The sequence below is a fragment of the Procambarus clarkii genome, chromosome 40 (assembly GCF_040958095.1).
Source record: "Procambarus clarkii isolate CNS0578487 chromosome 40, FALCON_Pclarkii_2.0, whole genome shotgun sequence".
Taxonomy (NCBI): domain Eukaryota; kingdom Metazoa; phylum Arthropoda; class Malacostraca; order Decapoda; family Cambaridae; genus Procambarus; species Procambarus clarkii.
In genome coordinates this window covers 31547524-31561195 of record NC_091189.1, presented here as the reverse complement: position 1 = coordinate 31561195, position 13672 = coordinate 31547524, and the positions used below count along the sequence as shown (strand labels likewise).

Genomic DNA, 13672 nt, shown 5'->3' with positions numbered 1-13672 from the left:
TGGTGAGTCATGTAGGTCATGGTGACTTTCTGGAGACAATTGTCCATACACGGCACATAATAAAGAGTAGCTTTATTTAGTGTATGTATGTATGTATGTATATATATACATATATATATATATGTATGTATGTATAGTGTGGAAGCTATACTAAGGAAACAAACATAGGAATGTGCCTCAATGTCAATAATGACTGCCCAGACAGGTACAAGAGGAGTGTTGTCAATGCTTACGTTGACCGTGCTCTCAGCCACAGCTCAGGATGGAAGAAAGTCGATGAAGAACTCTGTAGGGTAAAGCAGGTCCTAGTCAACAATGGCTTCTCCAATGGTTTTGTTGAAGACATTATAAAAGGAAAGGTGAGACGCCATGCAACCTCTGAAGAGTCAACTAACACAGCACATTTACCCCCTATTAGACTATTTTACAGGAACTTCTTTTCGACGGCTCATAAAACGGAGGAAAGGGTCCTGAAAGATATTGTTGATAGGAACGTCATCCCTACAGTCAAAAATCAGAAAATACAATTGACAATTTACTATAATACCAAAAAAATGGTCAGCCTACTCATGAAAAACTCTCCAGACACAAAACAGAACGCTTTAAAAGAGACCAACGTCGTCTATGCCTTCAAATGCCCACTTGGGGACTGTAAGCCTCAAAGAACACAGTATATAGGCAAGACAACAACGTCTCTTTCCAGGCGATTAACAATGCATAAGCAACAGGGCTCCATTAAGGCACATATAATCTCTTCCCACAACCAGACCATCACCAGAGAAGTCTTAACAGACAACACAGAAATCATCGATAAATACAGCGATAGCAGGCGGGTTGACATCTGAGAGGCACTACACATCAACACCAGCAATCAACAGCCAATTAATGCACAACTATATTCTACCCACTTCAAGACTTCGCACCAATATAGAAGCATCAAGAGGAAACATGGGTCAATAGGCCCTTTGCAGTTACTTCCTTTCTTCCCTTTAATTTACCTAATATATACCCATTGTTTCGTGTTCTGTCTTGTGTTGAAAGTTTTGTTCACCTCATCCAAAACTGTTGTAATATATCACCTCACCCAAATGCGGGTATATAAGACAAAAGCTGTTTAAATGTTAGCATAGTAAAACTCTGTTCAGTGTTACAGTTGTGTGTGTGTGTAAACTAAAGTCTTTGAATATGTAATAAGTAATTACGAAACGCGTTCCAGTGTCGCGTCAGACTAGAAATAAAAATGAATTTTGGAGAATTGATTTTTCAATTACCATCGACAGTAAAAAGAAACATAAGAAAGAGAAAATTCGTGTTAGAATTATTAATCTTACCGAACTTTCTTACGTTTCTTTTCACTGTTGATGGTAATTCAAAGATCAATTCTCCAAAATTCATTTTTATTTCTAGTCTGACGCGACACTTGAGCGCGTTTCGTAAAACTTATTACATTTTCAAAGACTTTAGTTTACAAACACACAACTGAAACTGAATAGAGCTTACACATCTTCGATTTTATATCTACATTTGGGTGAGGTGGATGAGGTGAAAACAAACTTTCAACAATGGGTATTGAATGGGTATTAAATTCAAACACAAGACAGAACACGAAACAATGGGTATTGAATGGAAGTAATTGTAGAAAGCCTATTGGTCCATATTTCTTGATGCTTCTATATTGGAGCGGAGTCTTGAAGTGGGTAGAATATAGTTGTGCATTAATTGGCTGTTGATTGCTGGTGTTGACTTCTTGATGTGTAGTGCCTCGCAGACGTCAAGCCGCCTGCTATCGCTGTATCTATCGATGATTTCTGTGTTGTTTGTTAAGATTTCTCTGGTGATGGTTTGTTTGTGGGAAGAGATTATATTTTCCTTAATGGAGCCCTGTTGCTTATGCATCGTTAAACGCCTGGAAAGAGATGTTGTTGTCTTGCCTATATACTGGGTTTTGTGAGGCTTACAGTCCCCAAGAGGGCATTTGAAGGCATAGACGACGTTGGTCTCTTTTAATGCGTTCTGCTTTGTGTCTGGAGAGTTTCTCATGAGTAGGCTGGCCGTTTTTCTGGTTTTATAGCAAATCGTCAGTTGTGTCTTCTGATTTTTGTCTGTAGGGATAACGTTTCTACTGACAATATCTTTCAGGACCCTTTCCTCCGTTTTATGGGCTGTGGAAAAGAAGTTCCTGTAGAATAGTCTAATAGGGGGTATAGGTGTTGTGTTAGTTGTCTCTTCAGAGGTTGCATGGCGTTTACTTTCCTTCTTATGATGTCTTCGACGAAACCATTGGAGAAGCCGTTGTTGACTAGGACCTGCCTTACCCTACAGAGGTCTTCGTCGACTTGCTTCCATTCTGAGCTGTGGCTGAGAGCACGGTCGACATATGCGTTAACAACACTCCTCTCGTACCTGTCCGGGCAGTCACTGTTGGCATTGAGGCACATTCCTATGTTTGTTTCCTTCGTGTAGACTGCAGTGTGGAAACCTCCGCTCCTTTCCATGACTGTTACATCTAGAAAGGGTAGCTTCCCTTCCTTCTCCATCTCGTAAGTGAAACGCAACACAGAATTCTGCTCAAATGCCTCCTTCAGCTCCTGCAGATGTCTGACATCAGGTACCTGTGTAAAAATGTCGTCAACATACCTGCAGTATATGGCCGGTTTCAAGTTCATGTCGACTAAGACTTTTTGCTCGATGGTACCCATGTAGAAGTTTGCAAACAGGACACCTAGGGGAGAACCCATGGCGACCCCATCTACTTGCTTATACATGTGTCCATCCGGGCTCAAGAAGGGTGCCTCTTTAGTACAAGCTTGGAGTAGTTTCCTTAGACTGTTTTCTGGTATGTCAAGAGGAGTACAGGCCGGATCACGGTACACTCTGTCGGCTATCATCCCGATTGTTTCATCCAATCAATGAAACAATCGGTGCATCTGCGGAACTGCGATGGCAGACCAATATGGTCGTCATGGTCTGGTATGTCGTAAATCACAGGGTAAAATTGCAAGACATGAAGAAGTCAACGACATCATCAAGAGGAGCCTCGCCACAGCCCGCTGCCCGGCACAAAGAGAACCACACTTATCCAGACCTAACGACCCTCAGAAGTGCCCAGATGGGGTCACCTTGCTACCTTGGAAGGATGATAAGCAAGTGGTATGGGACTACACGTGCGCTGCCACACTGGCCAGTACCTACCTCCACTACAGCACACGTGAAAGCGGTGGTGCTGCTTCTTTCAGGGAATCGCAGAAAATTATTAAATACAGAGGTCTAGCACACTGCTACAGCTTTGTTCCGATCGGCTCGGAGACCCTCGGTTCGTGGGGAAAATGTGCATTGAAGTTCCTGAAGGAATTGGGGCACAAATTGATCGGCGCTACAAAAGATCAGAGAGCAAAAAGTTTCATGTTCCAGCGCCTCAGTGTTGCGATTCAGAGGGGTAATGCCTATTGCGTCTTGGGCACTAGTCCAACTTCAGAGGAATTCGAAGAAGTGTTTGACTTGCAACAATGATCGAACCCGTCTGTGACATTCATCAATGTTTCCCATTGTCGTGTTTTTCAAGAGATCCATAACCTTTAAGCACCTTTTGTATCAATCCATGTATATCTTGTAACCATTAATATAATATAATATATATATATATATATATATATATATATATATATATATATATATATATATATATAAATATATATATATATATATATATATATATATATATATATATATATATATATATATATATATATATGATGCATTACAGTGTTACCAAGTCAAACGGTTGCCTGTGATAACTAAGAAAATAACCACTTTCTGTCAATCAGTCATGGCATCACTGCCTCTCAATAACCCTCACATGAATTGTTAACAAAGCAAACCTTTGTGCCGTCACTCATCTATGCCAGCCACAGTACAAGCACTCAGAGCATGTCAACATAAAGCATGCTGGACACTACAGGTCTATTGGTCCATACCAGGCAGCTCCTATTGGTCCATACGAGGCAGTTCCTATTGGTCCATACGAGGCAGCTCCTATTGGTCCATACGAGGCAGCTCATATTGGTCCATACGAGGCAGCTCCTATTGGTTCATACGAGGCAGCTCCTATTTATATCCACCCAAACTCATTCATGTATATGTCTAACCTACGCTTGAAACACTCCATCGTCCCCACGTCTAGGTGGAAGGTGTGGTGAGCCTCGCGCCTGGTGTGGTGACACCCCACCAGCCAACATGGGGCGGTCCAGATGTGGGTGGTGGTAGTGGTGGTGTGGTCGGCCCGCCCCACGCTACTTAACCATACAACCCGTTCTCGCACTTGCTTCCTGTCAATATTGGCTTATTTAATAAGTGCATATGTGACATACAAATTGATTGTGAATATTATAGTTTACCTTGAAAAGCTTCATAGAAAACACCGACCTCACCTAACCTTCTTAGTATGTTAAGATAAGCATCTTATTGCTTCTTATTTACAATTATTACTTAACCTATCAACAGTATAGGTTAAGTAATAATTGTAATTAGGAAGCAATAAGATGCTTATCTTAACATACTAAGAAGGTTAGGTGAGGTCGGTGTTTTCTATGAAGCTTTTCAAGGTAAACTATAATATTCACAATCAATTAGTATTTCACATATACACTTATTAAATAAGCCAATATTGACTATAAGCAAGTACGAGAACGGGTTGTACCACAACACTGTTCTATTGGAGAAGGAACTGTGGGAGAGGCAGAGAGGGAGGGGGTAGTGGGAGAGGCAGTGAGGGAGGGGGTAGTGGGAGAGGCAGTGAGGGAGGGGGTAGTGGGAGAGGCAGTGAGGGAGGGGGTAGTGGGAGAGGCAGTGAGGGAGGGGGTAGTGGGAGAGGCAGTGAGGGAGGGGGTAGTGGGAGAGGCAGTGATGGTGGAATGGAGCAGGCGTTATGGTACCTCGCTTAACCACCACATATAAGGTATTTTTTATCATGTAGACTGACCTAACTTGCTATATATATATATATATATATATATATATATATATATATATATATATATATATATATATATATATATATATATATATATATATATATATATATATATATATATATATATATATATATACATATATACTAGCAGTACCCGGCCATGCGTTGCTGAGCCAAGAGAACCTTCCCTGTCCCCCAGTCCTCCCCACCATTCCCCACTCCATCCTCTCTTCCTTCCCACCATGCCCCACTCCCCTGTCTTTTTGTCCTCCCCACCATTCTCCATTCCCCCATCCCCACCATCCCAAACTCCCCCGTCCCCTCGTCCTCCCCACCATTCCCCACTCCCTCGTCCGATGCCTTCCCAAATGGTGTGATGTTCCCATCAGAAAATTGGGAACATCAAGTGATCTGATGTTCCCATCACTGAAATATAAGAAACACAGTTAAAAAATGAAATGAAAATATGAAAAAAATAAAAAAAATAAACTATACTCACGAAATGAACGGTCTGGTAAACAACACAGCTCAATTCCAACACAATTCACACAAAATAATTAAATCAAAATGAAAATAAATCAAAATCTATGAAAATTCAATTTATCAATGCAATCAGAAACATTGAAATGGAATTGTAATATATTTAGTATACCATGTGTGTTGCTCTTACGTTCAACAGATGGTGCTTTTTAAAAAAAAAAAGCATATTTTTTCCTGCCACAGGTGAGGCATGTATATAGTAGATACATAAAAAGACCCGCCTATTCGAATGCAACGTTGTGTCAACATTTCAAAGTAATCGGTAAAGAGGTTTCGAAGATTTCCCTCACATGAAAAACAGTTTTTCAGAAAAAGCATATTTTTTTACCCTCACAGACGTGACATCTATATAGTATATATATATAAAAACCTGGCCGGATGCGAATGGAACATTGTGTGAAAATTTCAAAGCAATCGGTGAAGAACTTTCGGAGATTAGCGATTTTGAACAAACGAACATTTCCACTTTTAATTATATAGATATAATATATATATCTTCGGCAGCTGTGAAATACATATTCAAGAACGAATGTGAAATTCCGCACGTGCGACTGACTGTAGTATGGTGGCGGGCCATCACCATCTCACGTGAAATCAGCCTTATCTCTCTGTCTTGGAAAACGAATTTCCCAATTTGGTGAGGTGATCCCGGTACCGGTGGCGGAGTTACCGGGAATCACGTCCCATCACTTCAACAACAGTTAACTAACACTCTTACCCCTGTTTCTTCCCCAAACTGGGAATCAAGAGATACATCAGCCTAGGCTATAGTCGAGAATATCCACGCTCTTTTTTTCCACCATATTTGGCTTGCTTATATCTTTCTGAGCAGAATCGAAAACGTATATATATTTACCTGAATTTACCCCAGGGCCACTATTTTTCTAGTGACCTCAATGGGGACAGGAAGCCAGGGATATTTGGCAGTCGTGTTCTTGAGATTTTTTTTAATTGGATTTTAAACTCACCACGGACACACAGTAGCCTCACCACGGACACACAGTAGCCTCACCACGGACACACAGTAGCCTCACCACGGACACACAGTAGCCTCACCACGGACACACAGTAGCCTCGCCACGGACACACAGTAGCCTCACCACGGACACACAGTAGCCTCGCCACGGACACACAGTAGCCTCACCACGGACACACAGTAGCCTCACCACGGACACAGTAGCCTCACCACGGACACACAGTAGCCTCACCACGGACACACAGTAGCCTCACCACGGACACTCAGTAGCCTCGCCACGGACACACAGTAGCCTCACCACGGACACACAGTAGCCTCGCCACGGACACACAGTAGCCTCGCCACGGACACACAGTAGCCTCACCACGGACACACAGTAGCCTCGCCACGGACACACAGTAGCCTCACCACGGACACACAGTAGCCTCGCCACGGACACACAGTAGCCTCGCCACGGACACACAGTAGCCTCACCACGGACACACAGTAGCCTCGCCACGGACACACAGTAGCCTCACCACGGACACAGTAGCCTCGCCACGGACACACAGTAGCCTCGCCACGGACACACAGTAGCCTCGCCACGGACACACAGTAGCCTCGCCACGGACACACAGTAGCCTCACCACGGACACACAGTAGCCTCACCACGGACAAACAGTAGCCTCACCACGGACACACAGTAGCCTCACCACGGACAAACAGTAGCCTCACCACGGACACACAGTAGCCTCGCCACGGACACACAGTAGCCTCGCCACGGACACACAGTAGCCTCGCCACGGACACACAGTAGCCTCACCACGGACACAGTAGCCTCGCCACGGACACAGTAGCCTCGCCACGGACACACAGTAGCCTCACCACGGACACACAGTAGCCTCACCACGAACAAACAGTGGCCTCACCACGGACACACAGTAGCCTCACCACGGACAAACAGTAGCCTCACCACGGACAAACAGTAGCCTCACCACGGACACACAGTAGCCTCACCACGGACAAACAGTAGCCTCGCCACGGACACACAGTAGCCTCACCCCGGACACACAGTAGCCTCACCACGGACACACAGAAGCCTCACCCCGGACACACAGTAGCCTCGCCACGGACACACAGTAGCCTCACCACGGACACACAGTAGCCTCACCCCGGACACACAGTAGCCTCACCACGGACACACAGTAGCCTCACCACGGACACACAGTAGCCTCGCCACGGACACACAGTAGCCTCACCACGGACACACAGTAGCCTCACCACGGACAAACAGTGGCCTCACCACGGACACACAGTAGCCTCACCACGGACAAACAGTAGCCTCACCACGGACAAACAGTAGCCTCACCACGGACACACAGTAGCCTCCCTACGGACACACAGTAGCCTCGCCACGGACACACAGTAGCCTCACCACGGACACACAGTAGCCTCACCACGGACAAACAGTAGCCTCGCCACGGACACACAGTAGCCTCACCACGGACACACAGTAGCCTCGCCACGGACACACAGTAGCCTCGCTACGGACAAACAGTAGCCTCCCCACGGACACACAGTAGCCTCGCCACGGACACACAGTAGCCTCACCACGGACACACAGTAGCCTCACCACGGACAAACAGTAGCCTCACCACGGACAAACAGTAGCCTCACCACGGACACACAGTAGCCTCCCCACGGACACACAGTAGCCTCGCCACGGACACACAGTAGCCTCGCCACGGACACACAGTAGCCTCACCACGGACAAACAGTAGCCTCACCACGGACACACAGTAGCCTCGCCACGGACAAACAGTAGCCTCCCCACGGACACACAGTAGCCTCGCCACGGACAAACAGTGGCCTCACCACGGACACACAGTAGCCTCAACACGGACACACAGTAGCCTCCCCACGGACACACAGTAGCCTCGCCACGGACAAACAGTAGCCTCCCCACGGACACACAGTAGCCTCGCCACGGACAAACAGTGGCCTCACCACGGACACACAGTAGCCTCAACACGGACACACAGTAGCCTCCCCACGGACACACAGTAGCCTCAACACGGACACACAGTAGCCTCACCACGGACAATCAGTAGCCTCACCACGGACACACAGTAGCCTCACCACGGACACACAGTAGCCTCACCACGGACACACAGTAGCCTCCCAACGGACACACAGTAGCCTCAACACGGACACACAGTAGCCTCACCACGGACACACAGTAGCCTCAACACGGACACACAGTAGCCTCACCACGGACACACAGTAGCCTCACCACGTTTAAACAACGGCTGTAACGGCCCCACGTTTAAACAACGGCTGTAACGGCCCCACGGACGCGGGCTGCAGGTCACCGTAGGGAGCCATATTAATGAAGTGTCAATTGAACAACACAATTATCCTCCAACTCCCGGACAAACAGAAGACCCGAACGACTTTCCCGAGCACTAAACCCATTTTTAACGAGGGTAATTAAGGGACGTAGTTATCAATCATTAGAGTGGTAACGCACACACGTTAATGACACGTACATGAAGTACGTTGTTGTGTGCACGTGGTGAGAGCTCGTACAGTCACGTGTACACTCTAGAGGACACTAGCAGAGGCGCTGGGCTTCACTGTCTCATGACACCGTGGGGCGCTGGGCTTCACTGTCTCATAACACCGTGAGGCGCTGGGCTTCACCGTCTCATGACACTGTGGGGCGCTGGGCTTGACCGTCTCATGACACCGTGGGGCGCTGGGCTTCACCGTCTCATGACACTGTGGGGCGCTGGGCTTCACTGTCTCATGACACTGTGAGGCGTTGGGCTTGACCGTCTCATGACACCGTGGGGCGCTGGGCTTCACCGTCTCATGACACCGGGGGCGCTGGGCTTCACCGTCTCATGACACTGTGGGGCGCTGGGCTTCACTGTCTCATAACACCGTGAGGCGTTGGGCTTGACCGTCTCATGACACCGTGGGGCGCTGGGCTTGACCGTCTCATGACACCGTGGGGCGCTGGGCTTCACTGTCTCATAACACCGTGGGGCGCTGGGCTTCACCGTCTCATGACACCGGGGGCGCTGGGCTTCACCATCTCATGACACTGTGGGGCGCTGGGCTTCACCGTCTCATGACATCGTGGGGCGCTGGGCTTCACCGTCTCATGACACCGTGGGGCGCTGGGCTTCACCGTCTCATAACACCGTGGGGCGCTGGGCTTCACCGTCTCATGACACCGGGGGCGCTGGGCTTCACCGTCTCATGACACTGTGGGGCGCTGGGCTTCACCGTCTCATGACATCGTGGGGCGCTGGGCTTCACCGTCTCATGACACCGTGGGGCGCTGGGCTTCACCGTCTCATAACACCGTGGGGCGCTGGACTTCACTATCTCATAACACCGTGGGGCGCTGGGCTTCACCGTCTCATGACACTGCGGGGCGCTGGACTTCACTATATCATATCACCGTGGGGCGCTGGACTTCACTATATCATAACACCGTGGGGCGCTGGGCTTCACCGTCTCATGACACCGTGGGGCGCTGGGCTTCACTATATCATAACACCGTGGGGCGCTGGACTTCACCGTCTCATTACACCATGGGGCGCTGGGCTTCACCGTCTCATGACACCGTGGGGCGCTGGGCTTCACTATATCATAACACCGTGAGGCGCTGGGCTTCACCGTCTCATGACACCGTGGGGCGCTGGGCTTCACCGTCTCATTACACCGTGGGGCGCTGGGCTTCACCGTCTCATGACACCGTGGGGCGCTGGGCTTCACTATATCATAACACCGTGAGGCGCTGGGCTTCACCGTCTCATGACACCGTGGGGCGCTGGGCTTCACCGTCTCATGACACCGTGGGGCGCTGGGCTTCACTATATCAACACCGTGAGGCGCTGGGCTTCACCGTCTCATGACACCGTGGGGCGCTGGGCTTCACTGTCTCATGACACCGTGGGGCGCTGGGCTTCACCGTCTCATGACACCGTGGGGCGCTGGGCTTCACCGTCTCATGACACCGTGGGGCGCTGGGCTTCACCGTCTCATGACATCGTGGGGCGCTGGGCTTCACCGTCTCATGACACTGCGGGGCGCTGGGCTTCACCGTCTCATGACACCGTGGGGCGCTGGGCTTCACCGTCTCATGACACCGTGGGGCGCTAGGCTTCACCGTCTCATGACACCGTGGGGCGCTGGGCTTCACCGTCTCATAACACCGTGGGGCGCTGGGCTTCACCGTCTCATGACACCGTGGGGCGCTGTGCTTCACCATCTCATCACACCGTGGGGCGCTGGGCTTCACCGTCTCATGACACTGCGGGGCGCTGGGCTTCACCGTCTCATGACACCGTGGGGCGCTGGGCTTCACCGTCTCATGACACCGTGAGGCGCTGGGCTTCACCGTTTCATAACACCGTGGGGCGCTGGGCTTCACCGTCTCATAACACCGTGAGGCGCTGGGCTTCACTGTCTCATAACACCGTGAGGCGCTGGGCTTCACCGTCTCATGACACTGTGGGGCGCTGGGCTTCACTGTCTCATGACACTGTGAGACGTTGGGCTTGACCGTCTCATGACACCGTGGGGCGCTGGGCTTCACCGTCTCATGACACTGTGGGGCGCTGGGCTTCACTGTCTCATGACACTGTGAGGCGTTGGGCTTGACCGTCTCATGACACCGTGGGGCGCTGGGCTTCACTGTCTCATAACACCGTGGGGCGCTGGGCTTCACCGTCTCATGACACCGGGGGCGCTGGGCTTCACCGTCTCATGACACTGTGGGGCGCTGGGCTTCACCGTCTCATGACATCGTGGGGCGCTGGGCTTCACCGTCTCATGACACCGTGGGGCGCTGGGCTTCACCGTCTCATAACACCGTGGGGCGCTGGGCTTCACTATCTCATAACACTGTGGGGCGCTGGGCTTCACCGTCTCATGACACCGTGGGGAGCTGGGCTTCACCGTCTCATAACACCGTGGGGCGCTGGGCTTCACCGTCTCACGACACCGTGGGGCGCTGGGCTTCACCGTCTCATGACACCGTGGGGCGCTGGACTTCACTATATCATAACACCGTGAGGCGCTGGGCTTCACCGTCTCATGACACCGTGGGGCGCTGGGCTTCACCGTCTCATGACACCGTGGGGCGCTGGACTTCACTGTCTCATGACACCGTGGGGCGCTGGGCTTCACCGTCTCATGACACCGTGGGGCGCTGGGCTTCACCGTCTCATGACACCGTGGGGCGCTGGGCTTCACCGTCTCATGACACCGTGGGGCGCTGTACTTCACCGTCTCATGACACTGCGGGGAGCTGGGCTTCACCGTCTCATGACACTGTGGGGCGCTGGGCTTCACCGTCTCATAACACCGTGGGGCGCTGGGCTTCACCGTCCCATCACACCGTGGGGCGCTGGGTTTCACCGTCTCATAACACCGTGGGGAGCTGGGCTTCACCGTCCCATCACACCGTGGGGCGCTGGGCTTCACCGTCTCATCACACCGTGGGGCGCTGGGCTTCACCGTCTCATCACACCGTGGGGCGCTGGGCTTCACCGTCTCATGACACCGTGGGGCGCTGGGCTTCACCGTCTCATCACACCGCGGGGCGCTGGGCTTCACCGTCCCATCACACCGTGGGGCGCTGGGCTTCACCGTCTCATAACACCGTGGGGCGCTGGGCTTCACCGTCTCATCACACCGTGGGGCGCTGGGCTTCACCGTCTCATAACACCGTGGGGAGCTGGGCTTCACCGTCCCATCACACCGTGGGGCGCTAGGCTTCACCGTCTCATCACACCGTGGGGCGCTGGGCTTCACCGTCTCATCACACCGTGGGGCGCTGGGCTTCACCGTCTCATGACACCGTGGGGCGCTGGGCTTCACCGTCTCATCACACCGTGGGGCGCTGGGCTTCACCGTCCCATCACACCGTGGGGCGCTGGGCTTCACCGTCTCATCACACCGTGGGGCGCTGGGCTTCACCGTCCCATCACACCGTGGGGCGCTGGGCTTCACCGTCCCATCACACCGTGGGGCGCTGGGCTTCACCGTCCCATCACACCGTGGGGCGCTGGGCTTCACCGTCCCATCACACCGTGGGGCGCTGGGCTTCACCGTCCCATCACACCGTGGGGCGCTGGGCTTCACCGTCCCATCACACCGTGGGGCGCTGGGCTTCACCGTCCCATCACACCGTGGGGCGCTGGGCTTCACCGTCCCATCACACCGTGGGGCGCTGGGCTTCACCGTCCCATCACACCGTGGGGCGCTGGGCTTCACCGTCCCATCACACCGTGGGGCGCTGGGCTTCACCAACAGACCGGGAGACGACTCTATCATTCAGAACAAACACAAGTAAAATTTGCGAAACTACCAGCCAATCCGTGTATCCGGCACCTGATGGACGCTAATGAGGGGAGGCCGGCCGGGTGGCGGGCCGGCGGCTGTGTGTGGCCGGCCGGGTGGCGGGCCGGCGGCTGTGTGTGGCCGGCCGGGTGGCGGGCCGGCGGCTGTGTGTGGCCGGCCGGGTGGCGGGCCGGCGGCTGTGTGTGGCCGGCCGGGTGGCGGGCCGGCGGCTGTGTGTGGCCGGCCGGGTGGCGGGCCGGCGGCTGTGTGTGGCCGGCCGGGTGGCGGGCCGGCGGCTGTGTGTGGCCGGCCGGGTGGCGGGCCGGCGGCTGTGTGTGGCGGGCCGGGTGGCGGGCCGGCGGCTGTGTGTGGCCGGCCGGGTGGCGGGCCGGCGGCTGTGTGTGGCGGGCCGGGTGGCGGGCCGGCGGCTGTGTGTGGCCGGCCGGGTGGCGGGCCGGCGGCTGTGTGTGGCCGGCCGGGTGGCGGGCCGGCGGCTGTGTGTGGCGGGCCGGCGGCTGTGTGTGGCGGGCCGGGTGGCGGGCCGGCGGCTGTGTGTGGCCGGCCGGGTGGCGGGCCGGCGGCTGTGTGTGGCCGGCCGGGTGGCGGGCCGGCGGCTGTGTGTGGCCGGCCGGGTGGCGGGCCGGCGGCTGTGTGTGGCCGGCCGGGTGGCGGGCCGGCGGCTGTGTGTGGCCGGCCGGGTGGCGGGCCGGCGGCTGTGTGTGGCCGGCCGGGTGGCGGGCCGGCGGCTGTGTGTGGCGGGCCGGGTGGCGGGCCGGCGGCTGTGTGTGGCGGGCCGGCGGCTGTGTGTGGCCGGCCGGGTGGCGGGCCGGCGGCTGTGTGTGGCCGGC

General features: G+C 53.0%; 1 protein-coding gene across 1 annotated transcript; it reads right to left on the bottom strand.

Moving 5' to 3' along the window:
• Positions 1-9932: 9932 nt before the first annotated feature.
• On the bottom strand, positions 9933-12818 carry LOC138372865 (mediator of DNA damage checkpoint protein 1-like). The gene is made up of 3 exons (XM_069338535.1): positions 11241-12818; positions 10450-11145; positions 9933-10322 (listed from the first exon to the last, which is right to left on the bottom strand). Exons 1-3 carry the CDS (start codon positions 12816-12818, stop codon positions 9933-9935), a joined length of 2664 nt encoding a protein of 887 aa, XP_069194636.1.
• Positions 12819-13672: the final 854 nt, after the last annotated feature.